This window comes from Dreissena polymorpha, chromosome 6 (genome assembly GCF_020536995.1).
Source record: "Dreissena polymorpha isolate Duluth1 chromosome 6, UMN_Dpol_1.0, whole genome shotgun sequence".
NCBI lineage: Eukaryota > Metazoa > Mollusca > Bivalvia > Myida > Dreissenidae > Dreissena > Dreissena polymorpha.
Genome location: NC_068360.1, coordinates 8,312,740 through 8,331,710, shown reverse-complemented (window position 1 = coordinate 8,331,710; position 18,971 = coordinate 8,312,740). Strand labels below are relative to the sequence as shown.

The window sequence follows — 18,971 nt, the reverse complement described above, 5'->3', positions numbered from 1 at the left end:
GAGATGCCACGTTCTGTGGCGTCTCATCTGGATCTAAACAGTTTGCAAAGGCCTTCAAAATTCGCTTCCCGCACTGAAAGGGTTACGCTGGGTCACATGATGATGTGGACCTTTTCCATATTACTTCATTAGTGTTTGATATGCAGTCAGTGGTATGATTTCCATATTAAGGCAAACGTGTTTAATATCCAGTCATTTAAGTCATCATTTTAAGAGAAAAATAACAATCAACAAGAAGGCATAATTTATTGCAGTGTAACCAAGTTGCATTATGTCATAGTGGACCTTAGTATTAACCTGACGCTGGTCTTATTCAAGAATATATTAAAGCAAATTTTGATAATAAATACAGTACAGCCAATGCGGAACAAACATATTTCGCGATCCGGGGCGGTAAGTCGCATTCCGCCGCGAAGCTTCGCATCTGTCCGCCGAGACATGCCCAGGCAAGCCGCAATCCGCGACATGATGCCCAGTCGATGCGCATCTTCAAATCAAAATCTTTTAAAAATGTTTAGTTAGTCAAAGAAATTTAAAAGAACAACTATAATAATATTTTCTTCACAATCCTAAGGGACCCGACCCCATTCCCAAAATGGTGTAAAAAAACACTGGCAAGCATTTAGATGAGGTTTGTTTTGTATATAGCAATTGTCATGTCGATTTGTTTGATCTTCTGTCTGTTTGGGGTTAACCCAAAATGACAAGTTTCGTATAACACGTCACCACAAATACTTATTGCAAAGCTTTGATACTTGAATGGATGATGTCGTTGAACACTATCAACACACCCACATCACCTGACTTCATTCTGACCTTGACATTTACCTATTAAAAAAAAAATTCAGAAGGTTACATTCTAGGTTAACCAAAAATGATGCGTTTTTGTCTAACATCAATATATCATTTAGCAAGTACCTTTTCATTATGTACATGAAGTAAGAATTTCTTTAACATTAAGTAGGTAATTACTATACATTTAGAAGAAACCTACCTAATCATTGGTATGCACCTACTGATTATTTGGTAGGTTTCTGTTATTCTGCGTTTTCACCAAGATTGCACACCTTATATATAATTATCTGCAATATGCCAGACAGAAAGTATATTTAAATTATATCTGTCTTTAATATGGTCTGTTCAATCCAATGCTTTCAGAGCTCCAGATAAGGTTTTGTGAAATTCTTAAATTACTACCAGATTTTCAAAAAGAATTCTTAACTCTGAAATTTTATTCTTAACGTTACTACTAAGTTTTGGAAAATAATTCTTATTTTTTCTAAATGACCTAAAAATAAATAATAATGGTTATTTTCATGCAACAAAAGCAAAATAAACATACTAGCAACTTTATTTATACGAGTTCAACAGTGTCTTTTCAGTATTATACAATTTTATTTTTCAAATACCTTCATATGCCCAAACTGTGCTTAGATTGCATGCCTTAGATGAATTTTTACATATTTCACAATTAAAACGGGTCTCCCCTTCAATCTTTTCAACGATTAGCCACGGGACTTGTCCCTTCCACTCGTTCAATGTTTTTTTTGTGTTTAAGTTTGGACCCGTCGTGTCGCGTTTTTGTTTAGCTTTTCCGACTGTGTCGGCAACTGAACATACAACATCGTATAAGATCTTTTCTATAATGTCTTTCTAAACATTTAACTTCGGCTCACTTTGCGTACAATATGTAAAAAGAGTGTTTTTGGACGCTTTGCAGTTTTTTAGGACGCTCTCTGGGCGACGCCATTGTTTTTTGACAGATAGACTGTATACGCCGCTTTTATTGGAAAAATTCGCTTTGATAAACAAACCTGATAACCATTCTATATAAGCACCGCAAAGATCTTTAATACGCGAAAAGAACTCAATAAAAATCGATACGAACCGATGTAAAAATAATATTCGTAACTTGATTTTGTAATTCTTAATGGTACGACAAGATTTTAAAATAAATACGTAACAGACTTGAAAATAATTCGTAATTACGAAAATACGACCCTTATCTGGAGCTCTGGCTTTGTTTTGTTAAACTGAGCAGTGGTCTGAGATAGATATATATTGTCAAGTTGGATATTGTGTTGTGATGCTGGATACAATTACAACTTTGTCACTGAGTTAGTAGCCAGTTTATGTTGGACTAGCTGTGGACGTAAAAGCTTCTATAATTATTATGCCCTCCTTCGAAGAAGAGTGGGTATATTGTTTTGCACATGTGGGTCCATCCGTCCGTCCGTATTTCCGTCCACCAGATGGTTTCCGGATGATAACTCAAGAACGCTTAGGCCTAGGATAATGAAACTTCACAGGTACATTGATCATGACTCGCGGATGACCCCTATTGATTTTCAGGTCACTAGGTCAAAGGTCATAGTGACCGGAAATAGTAAAATGGTTTCTGGATGATCATTAACTCAAGAACGCTTATGCCTAGGATCATGAATCTTCATAGGTACATTGATTATGTCTCGCAGATGACCCCTATTGATTTTCAGGTCACAGGTCAAAGGTCAAGATCACAGTGACCTGAAATAGAAAAATGGTTTCCGGATGATAACTCAAGAACGCTTATTCCTAGGATCATGAAACTTCATAGGTACATTGTTCATGACTGGCAGATGACACCTATTGATTTTCAGGTCACTAGGTCAAAGGTCAAGGTCACGTAGACCTGGAATAGTAATTGGTTTCCGGATGATAACTCAAGAATGCTTATGCCTAAGATTATGAAACTTCATAGGTATATTGATCATGACTCGCAGATGACCCCTATTGATTTTCAGGTCACTAGGTCAAAGGTCAAGGTCACGGTGACTCAACTTAGAAAAATGGTTTCCGGATGATACTTGAGTAACTCAAGAACGCTTTCGCCTAGGATCATGAAACTTCATAGGTACATTGATCATGACTCACAGATGACCCATATTGACTTTCAGGTCACTAGGTCAAAGGTCAAGGTCACAGTGCCAAAAAACGTATTCACACAATGGCTGCCACTATAACTGACAGCCCATATGGGGGGCATGCATGTTTTACAACAGCCCTTGTTTAGTTTCACCTTGAGGCAGGGAAGCTGGATAGTAATTTATAGTTTACTTTAACCCATTTATGCCTAGTGGATTCTCCCATCCTTCTAAATTGGATCAATTTATTCCTAAAATTAGAGATGTCTAGTATATTTATTTCTATATTTAGAATATTCCTTACAGAAATTTCTTTAAGCATCATGCGGCTTCTCATCTGGGTCTAGTCTGTTTGCCAAGGCCTTTTTTCTAGACGCTAGGCATAAATGGGTTAACTTTAATTTTTATCATGATGATTATGTTCTGTTAGTTAATCATACATATTTAGCTCATCTATTTTTTGAAAATATTATGAACTAATGTCATCACCTTGGCGTCGGCGTCAGGTTCAGTTTTGCGATTAGGTCCACTTTTCTCATAAAGTATCAATGCTATTGCATTCAAACTTGGTACACTTACTTACTATCATGAGGGGACTGGGCAGGCAAAGTTAGATAACTCTGGCTTGCATTTTGACAGGAAAATTTGCCATTTTTATACTTAGAAAATTGAAAATTTTGGTTAAGTTTTGTGTTTAGGTCCATTTAATTCCTTAAGTATCAAAGCTATTGCTTTCATACTTGCAACATATACTAACTATCATAAGGGGACTGTGCAGGCAAAGTTATGTAACTCTGACTGGCATTTTGACAGAATTATGTGCCCTTTTTATACTTTAAAATTTGGTTAAGTTTTGTGTTTAGGTCCACTTTTTGACTAAAGTATCAAAGCTATTGCTTTCATACTTGCAACACTTACTAACTATCGTAAGGGGACTGTACAGGCAAATTATGTAACTCTGACTGGCATTTTAACGGAATTATGGGCCCTTTATACTTGAAAATTTGGTTAAGTTTTGTGTTTTGGTCCACTTTACCCCTAAAGTATCATAGATATTGCTTTCATACTTGGGACACCCGCAAACTATCATAAGAGGACAGTAAAGGACAAGTTGCATAACTCTGGTTGTCATTTTTACGGAATTGGCCCTTTTTTGATTAGTAACATTGAATATATGGTAACATTTGTGTTTAGATCCACTTAACTTCTAAAATATCAAGGCTATTGCTTTTAAACTTTAAATACTTTCATGCTATCATGAGGGAACTGTACCTTGCAAGTTAAATTTTACCTTGACCTTTGAATGACCTTGACTCTCAAGGTCAAATTATATAATTTTGCTAAAATTGCCATAACTTCTTTATTTATGATTAGATTCGATTGATACTTTGACAAAACAACTCTTACCTGACATACCACAATTGACTCCACCCAGACCATCCCTCATCCCCCGAATCCCCCCCCCCAAATCCCCCCTCAATCCCCCCGTCATATTAATTTTTTTTTAAAGATCATCTAATAAATGACCACCACACCCTCACACTATACCCCCCTCCCCACCCCAAAAAATAATTTTTATACCCCCGGTAGGGTGGCATAAAGCAGTTGAACTGTCTGTCAGTCAGTCTGTCTGTCCGTCCGAAAAAAACTTTAACATTGGCCATAACTTTTTCACTTTTTAAGATAGCAACTTGATATTTGGCATGCATGTGTATCTCATGGAGCTTCACATTTTGAGTGGTGAAAGGTCAAGGTCATCCTTCACGGTCAAATGCCAAATTTATGGTGTTTGTCTGTCCGAAAACTTAAACATTGGCCATAACTTTTTCAATATTGAAGATAGCAACTTGATATTTGGCATGCATGTGTATCTCATAGATCTAAACATTTTGAGTGGTGAAAGGTGAAGGTGAAGTTCATCCTCCAAGGTCAAAATGTCAAATATATGGCGTCTCTCCGTCAGAAAACTTTAAAAATGGCCATAACTTTTTTAATATTGAAGATAGCAACTTGATATTTGGCATGCATGTGTATCTCATGAAGCTGCACATTTTGAGTGGTGGAAGTTCAAGGTCAAGGTCATCTTTCAAATTCATCCTTCAAGGTAAAAATTTTTTTTTTTAATTTCAAAGCGGTGTTCTTATGAAGCTGCACATTTTGAGTGGTGTAGGTTCAAGGTCAAGGTCATCCTTCAAGGTCAAGATCATCCTTCAAGTTCAAAGGTCAAACAAAATTTTAAAAATCAAAGCGGCATTATCATGAAGCTGCACATTTTGAATGGTGAAAGTGCAAGGTAAAGGTCATCCTTCGAGGTAAAAAAAAAATATAAAAAATTCAAAATGGCGTTCTCATGAAGCTGCACATTTTGAGTGGGGGAAGTTCAAGGTCATCCTTCAAGGTCAAGGTCATCCTTAAAGGTCAAAGGTCATTTTGTTATATTTCAAAGCGGCGTTCTCATGAAGCTGCACATTTTGAGTGGTGGAAGTTTAAGGTCAAGGTCATTCTTCAAGGTCAAGGTCATCCTTCAAGGTCAAAAGTAAAAAAATAGATAATTTCAAAGCGGCGTTATCATGAAGCTGCACATTTTGAGTGGTGGAAGTTCAAGGTCAAGGTCATCCTTCAAGGTCAAGGTCATCTTTCAAGGTCAAAGGTCAAACAAACAATATTTCAAAGCGGCGTTCTCATAAAGCTGCACATTTTGAGTGGTGGAAGTTCAAGGTCAAGGTCATCCTTCAAGGTCAAAGGTAAAAAAACATTACAAAAATTTCAAAGCGGTGAAATAGGGGGCATTGTGTTTCTGACAAACACATCTCTTGTTTTTTTCAAACATGGTTAAAAAACACAAATATTTATTTTTATGTCCGCCACTATAGTAGTGGGGGACATATTGTTTTTGCCCTGTCTGTTGGTCTGTTGGTTGGTCTGTTGGTTGGTTGGTTGGTTTGCGCCAACTTTAACATTTGCAATAACTTTTGCAATATTAAAGAAAGCAACTTGATATTTGGCATGCATATGTATCTCATGGAGCTGCACATTTTGAGTGGTGAAAGGTCAAGGTCAAGGTCATCCTTCAAGGTCAAAGGTCAAATATATGGGTCAAAATCGCTCATTTAATGTACACTTTTGCAGTATTTCAATATTCAAGATAGCAACTTGATATTTGGCATGCATGTGTATCTCATGGAGCTGCACATTTTGAGTGGTGCAAGGTCAAGGTCATCCTTCAAGGTAAGATGTCAAATATATGTGGCCAAAATCGCTCATTTTATGAGTACTTTTGCAATATTGAAGATAGCAACTTGATATTTGGCATGCATGTGTATCTCATGGAGCTGCACATTTAGAGTGGTGAAAGGTCAAGGTCATCCTTTAAGGTCAGAGGTCAAATATATGTGGCCCAAATCGCTAATTTTCTGAATACTTTTGCAATATTGAAGATAGCAACTTGATATTTGGCATGCATGTGTATCTCATGGAGCTGCACATTTTTAGTGGTGAAAGGTCAAGGTCAAGGTCATCCTTCAAGGTCAAATATATGGGTCAAAATTGCTCATGTAATGTCACTTCTGCAATATTGAAGCTAGCAATTTTATATTTGAAATGCATGTGTATCTCATGGAGCTGCACATTTTGAGTGGTGAAGGGTCAACGTCAAGGTCATCCTACAAGGTCAAGGTCATCCTACAAGGTCAAACGTCATATAGGGGGACATTGTGTTTCACAAATGCATCTTGTTATTATTTTATTTGTGAAATACCGTCCAACCATCCCACCCAAGATTCCCCCCCCCTCCCCCCAAAAATATTGTTTTTTTGCATTTTTTTCGCATTTTTGGAAGATAATGTACTGTGACCACACCCCCACACTATACACCCCTCTCCACTCCACCCCTCCCTCCTTCGTGATTGAAATTGAGATAGGTCCCTACACCTTTGAAAAGAAAAATAGATGAGCGGTCTGCACCCGCAAGGCCTCTTGTATCATTAGTTTTCATCATGTTGTGTTTGTAAGGTGCCATGTGGATGTGTTTGTTCTCACAATAAATTATCTATTCATGATTTTATTCTATTAAGTAATATTATTGTTTGTTGTGTCATTATTCGCAGTAAGGAAGTAAATAAATGTTAACAAAGTTATGAGGAAAATATGTTGAAACTTTAAGGAAATTGAACAGGATGACTAGTCTGGCTATGAAAAAGATTCATTTGATAAAATATTACAAGCTCACACTTTCCTTTGAAAAACACACTGAAGTAAACATAAAATAAATTATGATAACAAATTTACATTATGCTCTTAATTGCATGATATAGTTTTACAGGATATCTTTTTTTTAAAAGATGTGTTAAAATGATAATCAAAGAAAACTTACATGTTAGAACATTGTAACAGGATTTTATACAGATTGAGAAACATATAATGTCAGAAAATTGTTAATATATTATCACATGCATTTCAGAACGTTTTAACCAGTTGACCAGCTGAGAATTATATCACAAAGAACGGGAACCTTTTGTCAGCCATGTTTGAATGGGCGTACGCAGGGGTTGATCACACGCTACCAGGCAACGGAGGTCAGGAATGCGTTGACTTCATCCCTTTATGGCAACGAGTGGCGGAAAGTGGACTGGCGTGTGTTTTTGCCGCCATTTGTATCAAATTTGCGTACAAACGCGTAACATTGCCCGAGACCACAGCTGTAACAGACAAACGTGGGGACTGCGGGAAAAGGGTTCTGTTGGTTGCCATGTGCTTGACGTTTGGAATTGAGCTGGGCTTTAAGTTAGCCACACGACAGTTTATATGGATCTTTAATCCGTGTCATGTGACCAGTATGATTCAGGTGAGAGTACAATAACTTAGAACAGTAATTTTCTTTTTAGAAATTAGATTTTCTTTTTAAATGTTTGATGTAAATTATACCCAATACTTGATTTGAGGCGAATGTTATATATGAGGGGGGTGTGATTTTTCCATGAAACCGCGTGTTTTGGCAAAGTTTGCAAATAATGCAATTATCCGAGTGATGATTTTAGAGATGCTTGTTAAAAAATGTGGGGTTGATGAGGGAATGACGATTTTTAAGAATAGTTCATAAGCAGCCTGAAAAATCAGATTTTGAAACCTCTCCACATATTACATTGACAGGCAGCGTTATCTTCAAAGTTTTTTTTTCTTCTTTGAGACTGGCCGTGGACAGACATTTCACAATTTTGATACGGACAATTAACAAATCTAACATTTACAAAAACATTCTTTTTAAATCTTTAAAAACACGGACTTTTTGTGCTCAAAACTGTCAAAAACGGCCAATTCACAACATAAAAATAAGTTTTATATCTAATTTTTGTTCCGAATTTGCAAATTTTGTTTAAGAATCGTTTAACTGTTGTCGCTTGTTTAAATCTATTCCAAACGTGAATTGATATAAAATTCAAACCGGTGCAACCGATGTATTAGTTCAAGCGTGGCCGATCAACCTCACAATTAAACAAACAAAATGGTGTTGCAAAACTCGCGTTGGTATGTTAAAAAGATTAAAAAAACATCGAATAATCCAGATTTATTGCAATTGGCGATTACAATAAAGAAACAAAAGATTTCTACAGCGTTTTTACAGTGCAGTATTAAAACAGACATGGATTAAATTATAAGGAAAGTCATTTTAAATTTTACTGAAAGCACATGATTCATTCATTGATAACCGAAAGCGAGACTTGTTATTCTATATCTTATCTGTTTACAATTGCAAATATTGGTTTTACTAAAATATTTAGTTTAAACCTATTTATTTTAGCTTGATTGCATAGAAAGTAATTCCTACTTATTTGAAATGCTCTCGAGTCCGTTTCCTGGGCCTAGAACCAGTACTTGGTGTCTATATGGGACATCAAAAGAATGCTCCCAATCACTAGGAGGACACCATATCCACTATGCGACATGGTGAAAAGTTTGCTCCACAAACTTAAAACATTTCATGCAGATGAATAAAAAACCCAGCAAAATAACCCTCAAAAGACTGCCTCATTCATGTAAATGCAAGTGCTGGGGATTTTCACTAGGGCTTAAGTCAATAAGTCTGAAATAAAAACGGATAGTGTATTATTCATACATCCATTCTTTCAACACATGTGGCATGAATTATGCCATTATCTATCCCATGCTTTTATTATGACAGGCATACATTCTCAAACAATAGTCACAGGTCCCTAGATTATTTGATCAGTAACAGCCTTTTGCTTTGTAAACTGAGGTCTCTATCATTTATGTTCATAACAAAACGTGCTCAAAGATATCAGTTAGGATAAATTGTTTCTTGCATATTGTGTAATGTTTACAATTCCTTTGTCTACTGTTAATGTTTACAAAGCAGCAGCTGCTGTTACATGTGTATTTGATTTTTTGGGCCAGATTTCCAGACAAGATATATAATTTAAAACAGTTTCCTTAGCTTTTATTAGGAAAGTGAAATACATTAGCTACAATTCCATGTTCAATACATCCTGCCCATTTGGGAATATTGTAGTAGTATAACATTTTTAGCTCGGCTGTTTTCGGAGAAAACCCGAGGTATTGTCATAGCCAGCTTGTCGTCCGGCGTCTGCCGTCAGGCATCTACTGTCCGGCGTCTGCCTTCAGGCGTCTGCCGTCCGCAGTGCTAAAACCTTAATATTGGCTCTAAAATCAAAGTGCTTCAACCTACAACTTTGCAACTTCATATGTAGATGCACCGTGATGAGTTCTACACGCCACACCCATTTTTGGGTCACTAGGTCAAAGGTCAAGGTCAATGTGACCTCTAAAAAAATAAAAAAATAAATAAAAAATTCTGACAACCTTTCATTTATTGAAAACTGCACCCGCAGCCGAGCGTTGGCACCCGTTATGCGGTGCTCTTGTTAGATGGACCCACAAATAGATCCATATACAGGGCTTTTTTTTCTTTTTTCAGCACGGGCCTTATAAAAGCCCCTTCCCCCTAGAAAGGCCCCTTTCCCCAAATAAAATTTTGTACAAATGATGAAATTTTCCCCAAACTTCAAGCTTACTTTGGGAAATTTTTCCTCTATTTCAGTTTTGTCAGTAATTTTTTCCCCAAAATAGAAGATCAGACCCTTTCTTCCAATCAACCCTTTCCCCCAATCAAGAAAAAAAAGCCCTGATATATGTGGCACACTTCTACATTTTTCAAGGGATTGAATTGAAACTTGATAAATGTTGTATCACATCATCATTATATATTAACCCTAAATGACACAATTCGTTAAGCATCAATAATGCTTATCGTAATAACTCTTATGTTTTCGGACACTAAAAAATAATTATGTTTTTCGTGTCAGAAAATTTAGATACACAAAATTACAGGTGTCCGAAAAATTTAGTGACATAAATTAAGGTGTCCGAAAATTATAATTATAATTATTGAAATACATGTAATTATGCAATAGATCAATGAACACTAATTTTCTTGTGATTAACTCTTCTTTTTCTGCTTAAAAAAACAACTTCACAGCATTGCTAACTCTTGCCAGAAATGATAATTATAGAACAAAACATTAAAAATTTAATAGAAAACATTCTTCTTTCAAATGCTGTTGGGTAAATCCAGTACTTTCTACCGGTATACATGGTTATTTACCCAATTATGCAAATGTAATAGTCCATTGCCCTCAGGCAGGAATCTGCTAGGTTTTATGAAACATGATCGAAAAATCCATGATCAAAGTGTCACAAGATAAGCGAAAAACAGGGTCAAAGTCTGAGAAAAGCACGGTTAAATATACTGTCTGAAAATAAAGAGACATTAATTATGGAGGGAACTTTTTGTTACCCATGTATCCGAAAATTTAGAGTCACGAAAAATAATTATTTTTGCTAAGAAAAAGAGGGTGCCCGAAAACTTTGAGCGTCTGAAAACTTGGAATAATTACTGTACTTACAAAGCTTAGTATCATAGATAGTCATTGAACGCAATCACCACAACCATTTCACCCTTACCTCATTTTGATGTTGACACTGACCTACTTTTGTACTTGCATGTATGAAGAAGGACCAAATTCCTGGTTTACCCTAAATGACAAATATCTTCTGACATCAATAATGCTCCATACTAGTGCTGCAACAATACGCCAAAAAGCGTATTGCGATATATTGTCAGCTCAAAAACCCGTATTGCAATATATCGCAATATATTGCTTACTTGTACCAAAATTATAACTCGCCAATTACCCGATAATCCTGTATATTCCAGTTTTAAAGCAAATTCTGGTAAAAATGCTCAAGAATAACACAAAACACAAACATTCACCAATTTTCTTAAATATCAAATACATTTTGGCATTTGTTACTATTTAAAGATGTGATGAAATAACTTCCAATCGGGCGTTTTTTTTTCCACTGAACACGCGTAAATCGCCTGACGTGATGTTCCCGTTTTATACAACACAAATACACCCACACTTTGCACGCGACGTTCTACATGTCTGTATAATTTTTGCGCGCTTTCGCTTTTTATTGAGAAAAAGAATAAAGCACTTTTTTTATTGTCGCTTTAGCATTACATTTCGGAAGCATGTTTCCAAAATTCGGATTACAAATTTAATAATGCTTATTTCAGAATCGAACGAAACATTTAGTTGTGCTTAATTAATTCACCGATAATTCGTTTAAAAGCATAGAATGAATGCTCCCATGTAACAACGCTACTCTGTATAATAGACTTTTTAGAATGCCATTTGTACGTAACAATTTATTTTTACAAAATACCGCTTTGTTTTGTTTACCTTGATATCATTATTTTGGATGGCTTTTCTGAACGAAATGTAGATGCATGTTTGTAAAATTTTCGTACCGGTATGACGAAAATCGTATCGCAATACAATATGCGGATTGCGTATTGCGATATATACCGATATACCGGTATATTGTTGCAGCACTACTCCATACCTACTATTCTTTGAGAATTGAATCTATGATGTCTTTGAACAGTATCAACAAACCAGTCTCACCTGACCTCATTTTGAAATTTACATTGACCTTATATATAGTTTTGGACTTATTCTTTTTCAAATGAACCAATATCTTTACAAAGCTTACATCTTGTCGTAAGATTTCTACAAACAAAATGATGCTTTTTCTCTTAACATCCAGTTTGCTTGCTACATGATTGTGCATTATGGCCCTATTCCACTACGAAAATAAGCACACGATTCGCTACAATTTATCACATTTATTGAATCGGGAAAACTCGTGACTGCAGTCTACGATTCAGTTACGACACTGGTACAATTGTGTTAAGTCGAATGGTGGGGTTTGATTGAAGTCTTGCGAATAGGGTAGCGACGTCACCTCGATGTTTACGAATCTACTGCGACTGTACTATGAACAATTCAGATTGGTCACAACTAAGCTAGGACCTCACCGAACGCACCCATGAGTAAGGCGCCAATATCTATTGATATTGATCTAAATCGCAAGAATTTTATCGCGCTCACAACTCAATCGAGGTGAACTTGTGAGAGTCTTGATCTAAATCGCAAGAATCTTAGCTGGCTTGCTAACTCATTCGGGACAAACTCGTGAGAGTCTTGAGAAAGGCGAAGCTGATTCGTAGACAGATCATGTGATCACAGATTTCCCAATTGAGTCACAAATTACCTATGATTCCATTACGACGCACAAGAACGCACTACGACGCTGTTACGAGTCAACTGCGATTAAATGCAGTCTTGGAGGTCCTGGCCAAATTTTAAACACGCTTAAAATCTGGCTACGATTTTTTGGTAGCACACAAGCTGCAGGAATCACCTTCGACCGGTCCAAGACTAGTAACGAATGAGATAGGCCTTTCGCCGATTGAGCTACGAATGTCCCCGACCTAAAAATATTGGAAATGGGGACAAATAGTGGGGAATCGGGTCGTAGTGGAATACCCCTATTAAGCTGTATCATTATTGCATGGATGTGTTTGAAGACCTTTTCAAAAGGTGAAAGCTCAGAGTTAAGCGAAAACGACAAATTGTTTATCCTTTGCTCAATTCTGTTGCTTAACATACTTAAAAGCTTTGATAGTTTCATTCAAACCTTGGCATACTCACATCAACTGACCTCATTTTGACCTTGACATTGGCTTTAGTTTGGATGACTTATGCAAAAGGGCCATTGAATGAAAAACAATCAATAACACGGCTTTCGTCTTGGGCATCAGGCGGGTAATTGAATGCAGCATTTTGAATAAACCCTTTTTTAATTTTGTTAATTTGAGACAAAAACGGTAAAAATTAAATAAAACATACATGCCATAATTTTTCAGACCAATTCCGGGACATTGAGTTAAATTGTCCGGGACTTTTGCCGATTTTCCGGGACATGTATAAAATGTAGCGATATTTATAGACATATGCATTTTTGGGTACGTTTTTTTTTTGTTTGGCATCGTTAATTGCAAAAGTTCGAAAGCCTATCCGAAATACACTTGATCTTTTAACGTCAAATTAAACATTACTACTTCCGTTACTAGATACAAGCCACGTGTTTTCAGTGTAAGCGTTCTTAACATAGATGGTGACGTCACTGCGTTATTGTTATTAAGACCGGTGTGTAACGCGTAGCTGTTGATACCCTTTATTCATTTATAACATTTATATATTAAAAAATACAACAATACAGTACCGTTAGATCGTCAACTCAAATCAATTCACAATACATACAACCTATTACATTAAAACAAATACAACAAAACAGTACCGGTAGATCGTCAACTTAAAATCCGGACAGGATGACGTTTTTATATGCTTACTTTTTTACTCAACTTCTTTGTCGGTTAAACGTGCGAACATAAACTGCTTTTAATTTTTTAATCAGCGATGTTGGACTTCAGATGTGTGAACAACTATCCTTTGCCCTTACGCAGCGGGAAATAATGACGTAGTAGATTAAAGTCAATTAACAACCACATTAAACAAGGCCGCCTTTTCGGTTTGACCGCGAACGTGAGACAATCGATATGATAACAGGACCCCTGTTAATTGATCGATTTTGACACGAAGCGTAGTCCGCCTATTCGGGTAGGCATTGTCAAGGAGACGCTGCAGATATACACAGATTCGAGGTGCAGTTAAGCCCAAGATAAGGTACATGTATATAAGGATTTTGTAAATTCCGGGACATTTGACAGATTTCCGGGACAGCGGGACAAGTTCTTCATTTCCGGGACTGTCCCGGACAATCCGGGACGTATGGCATGTATGAATAAAACATCTTAGCTTGATGAATGATACCCATTATAATTACACCAAAAAGGATAAGAAACTGACATCATAAGGCTGTTATGGATTATTGCTTAAAACTTTCCTACTATTATGAATCCAAGTGAAAATGGCTATTTGCTAACAGCACAAAACCAATAACTCTCAGTCTGTAAATGTTTTATGCTCTTTTCTCATGCTCATCAGTATCTTACTGTTGGAAATGAAGGCTTTTAAAGAAGAATGTAGTAAGAAAGGTCTTAAGATTAATTTGATTTTCTATGACACTACAAAAGTGTCAAAATGCTTATCTGAGTGCGAAAGGTTAAACAACACTGATGGCTATTTTCAGATCTACATCCTGGCGGCCCCCCCTGGCAAGCTGGTGACGGCCATGTTTCGACTGCATCTCCACATGCTGACTGGGGCTCCCATAGCTATCCTCTTCCCAGTCATCAATACACGCTTGGTAGGTCGAGGAAAAGTTTAGATATTGAATCGTTTGGGGGAGGTTTATATATCTCATATAAAAAGAGCCAAAATGCTATCTCATCCCCAATTATAAATGAACAATTCCCCACCAAATGACTTTGAATTAATTTGTATTCCCTGATACCTGATTTAAAAAAATAATTTCTCAAGAAAACCTTGGGCAAGTGAGCTTGCTGTTAGCCTCTGAAAAAAACAGTCCTAGTTGCGGAAGTAGTGTCTTTTCATTAAAATCAACACTACCTGGTGTAAGTTTCAATCTTGCTACATGTATCTCCATGTCACAAGGTTGATTGTAGATCAGTACAACAATGTGTCCTTTCTATGATTATGAGTAATATCATCATGCACTTAACTAGGTTGTTTATTTTGTAAGATTACTTCATCTTAAATGTATGGCAGATCAGAATTTCCAACTGATATCCATTTGTGTAATATTGATTCATTAAACACTGCCATCATTTCCCCGTTTCCATATGCAATAAATAAAAAAAAATAATCAGCCTGTTTTAATACCAAATTTATATATGCTTACAACTTATCCTACTATTAGTTCATTGTGCAGGGCAACAGATAAGGTTCGTTTTATTGTTTTTAGCTCATCTATTTTTTGAAAAAAAAATTATGAGCTATTGTCATCACCTTGGTGTTGGCGTCAGTGTCCGGTTAAGTTTTGCGTTTAGGTACACTTTTCTCATAAAGTATCAATGGTATTGCATTCAAACTTAGTACACTTACTTACTATCATGAGGGGACTGGGCAGGCAAAGTTAGATAATTCTGGCTTGCATTTTGACAGAATAATGTGCCCTTTTTATACTAAGAAAATTGAAAATTTTGGTTAAGTTTTGTGTTTAGGTCCATTTTATTCCCTAAGTATCAAAGACATTGCTTTCATACTTGCAACACTTACTAACTATTGTAAGGGGACTGAGCAGGCAAAGTTATGTAACTCTGACTGACATTTGACGGAATTATGTGCCCTTTTTATACTTAGAAAATTAAAAATTTGGTTAAGTTTTGTGTTTAGGTCCACTTTTTTCCTAAAGTATGAAAACCATTGCTTTCATACTTGCAACACTTACTAACTATCGTAAGGGGACTGTGCAGGTTAAGTTATGTAACTCTGACTGGCATTTTGACAGAATTATGTGCCCTTTTTATACTTAGAAAATTGAAAATTTAGTGAAGTTTTGTGTTTAGGTCCACTTTTTTCCTAAAGTATCAAAGCCATTGCTTTCATACTTGCAACACTTACTAACTATCGTAAGGGGACTGTGCAGGCAAAGTAATGTAACTCTGTGGATGTCATTTTTACGGAATTATGGGCCCTTTATACTTGAACATTTGGTTAAGTTTTGTGTTTTGGTCCACTTTACCCCTAAAGTATCATAGATATTGCTTATATACTTGGAACACTCGCAAAGTATCATAAGGGGACAGTAAAGGACAAGTTGCATAACTCTGGTTGTCATTTTTACGGAATTATGGCCCTTTTTTGACTAAGTAACTTTGAATATATGGTAACATTTTGTGTTTAGATCCACTTTACTTCTAAAGTATCAAGACTATTGCTTTTAAACTTTAAATATTTTCATGCTATCTTGAGGGTACTGTACCTGGCAAGTTGAATTTTACCTTGACCTTTGAATGACCTTGACTCTCAAGGTCAAATGATTAAATTTTGCTAAAATTGCCATAACTTCTTTATTAATGATTAGATTCGATTGATACTTTGACAAAACAACACTTACATGACATACCACAATTGACTCCGTCCAAACCATCCCCAAAGCCCCCCCCCCCCCCCCCCCGAATCCCCCCTCAATCCCCCCCATTATTATTTTTTAATTAAAGATCATATAATAAATGACCACCACACCCTCACACTATACCCCCACCCCACCCCCACACCCAAAAAATAATTTTTATGCCCCCCAGTAGGGTGGCATAAAGCAGTTGAACTGTCCGTCAGTCTGTCTGTCCGTCCGCAAAAAACTTAAACATTGGCCGTAACTTTTTTACTTTTTAAGATAGCAACTTGATATTTGGCATGCATGTGTATCTCATGGAGCTGCACATTTTGAGTGGTGAAAGGTTAAGGTCAAGGTCATCCTTCAAGGTCAAATTTATGGTGTCTGTCCGTCCGAAAACTTAAACATTGGCCATAACTTTTTATGTCCCCCACTATAGTAGTGGGGGACATATTGTTTTTGCTGTGTCTGTTGGTCTGTTGGTTGGTCTGTTGGTTTGCGCCAACTTTAACATTTGCAATAACTTTTGCAATATTGAAGATAGCAACTTGATATTTGGCATGCATATGCATCTCATAGAGCTGCACATTTTGAATGGTGAAAGGTCAAGGTCATCCTTCAAGGTCAAAGGTCAAATATATGGGTCAAAATCGCTCATTTAATGTACACTTTTGCAATATTTCAATATTGAAGATAGCAACTTGATATTTGGCATGCATGTGTAATAGAGCTTCACATTTTGAGTGGTGAAAGGTCAAGGTCATCCTTCAAGGTCAGAGGTCAAATATATGTGGCCGAAATCGCTCATTTTATGAGTACTTTTGCAATATTGAAGATAGAAACTTGATATTTGGCATGCATGTGTATCTCATGTTTAATATTGAAGATAGCAACTTGATATTTGGCATGCATGTGTATCTCATGGAGCTGAACATTTTGAGTGGTGAAAGGTGAAGGTGGAGGCCATCCTTCAAGGTCAAATGTCAAATATATGGCGTCTGTCCGTCCGAGAACTTTAACATTGGCCATAACTTTTTCAATATTGAAGACAGCAACTTGATATTTGGCATGCATGTGCATCTCATGAAGCTGCACATTTTGAGTGGTGGAAGTTCAAGGTCAAGGTCATCCTTCAAGGTAAAAAAAAATATTAAAAATTCAATGCGGCGTTCTCATGAAGCTGCACATATTTAGTGGTGGATGTTCAAGGTCAAGGTCATCCTTAAAGGTCAAGGTCATCCTTCAAGTTCAAAGGTAAAAAAAATATTAATTAAAAGCGACCTTCTCATGAAGCTGCACATTTTGAGTGGTGGAAGTTCAAGGTCAAGGTCATTCTTCAGGGTCAAGGTCATCCTTCAAGGTCAAAGGTAAAAAAATAATAAATCAAAGCGGCGTTATCATGAAGCTGCACATTTTGAGTGGCGGAAGTTCAAAGTCAAGGTCATCCTTCAAGGTCAAGGTCATCCTTCAAGGTCAAAGGTCAAACAAAATAATGAAAAAATCAAAGCCGCGCTATCATGAAGCTGCACATTTTGAGTGGTGGAAGTTCAAGGTCAAGGTCATCCTTCAAGGTAATTTTTTTTTTTTAATTTCTAAGCTGCATTCTAATGAAGCTGCACATTTATATAGGTGGAAGTTCAAGGTCAAGGTCATCCTTCAAGGTCAAGGTCATCCTTCAAGGTCAAAGGTAATTTAAAAAAAAAATTAAAGCGGCGTTCTCATGAAGCAGCACATTTTGAGTGGTGGAAGTTCACGGTCAAGGTCATTCTTCAAGGTCAAGGTCATCCTTCAAGGTCAAAGGTAAAAAAAATTAAATTCAAAGCTGCATTATCATAAAGGTGAACATTTTGAGTGGTGGTAGTTCAAGGTCAAGGTCATCCTTCAAGGTCAAAGGTCAAAAAAATATATTTCAAAGCGGCGTTCTCATTAAGCTGCACATTTTGAGGTTTGGAAGTTCAAGGTCAAGGTCATCCTTCAAGGTCAAAGGTAGAAAAATAAATTTAAAAAATTCAAAGCGGGGCAATACGGGGCGTTGTGTTTCTGACAAATACATCTGTTGTTATTGTTTTTCAAGCAAAAACACAAATATTTATTTTTATTATTTTATTTTTGAAATACTGTCCAACCATCCCACCCAAGAATCCCCCCCCCCAAAAAAATATTTTCTTTTTGCTTTTTTTTTTGCATTTTTGGAAGATAATGTAATAAATGATCACACCCCCACACTATACACCCCTCTCCACTCCACCCCTCCATCCTTTGTGATAGAAATTGAGATAGGTCCCTTCACCTTTGAAAAGAAAAATAGATGAGGGGTCTGCACCCGCAAGGCAGTGCTCTTGTTATGATTTGTATTTGACAGAAAACTAATATAAAATGATTATGAAAATGGAAAACTATTTGAAATTTAAATCAATCGTATATAAAACGATTATGAAAATGGAAAACGAATTGAAACTTAAATCAATCGTATATAAAACGATTATGAAAATGGACAACGAATTGAAATTTAAATCAATCGTATATAAAACGATTATGAAAATGGAAAACGAATTGAAATTTAAATAAATCGTATATAAA

At 36.4% G+C, this 18,971-nt stretch overlaps 1 protein-coding gene across 4 annotated transcripts in view; it reads left to right on the top strand.

Moving 5' to 3' along the window:
* LOC127833649 (transmembrane protein 164-like) overlaps window positions 1-18,971 on the top strand; it is a 64,746-nt gene that overhangs the window by 32,065 nt on the left and 13,710 nt on the right. For 2 of the 4 annotated variants that reach the window (XM_052359042.1, XM_052359039.1), the window contains exons 2-3: window positions 7,363-7,746; window positions 14,502-14,618. In XM_052359042.1, the coding sequence (XP_052215002.1) occupies window positions 7,426-7,746; window positions 14,502-14,618 (438 nt within the window). In that variant the 5' untranslated portion in view covers window positions 7,363-7,425. Of the gene's footprint in view, window positions 1-2,017; window positions 2,118-7,077; window positions 7,157-7,362; window positions 7,747-14,501; window positions 14,619-18,971 lie in introns of those variants that run through there. The other 2 variants (XM_052359040.1, XM_052359041.1) reach the window with 2 other exon arrangements.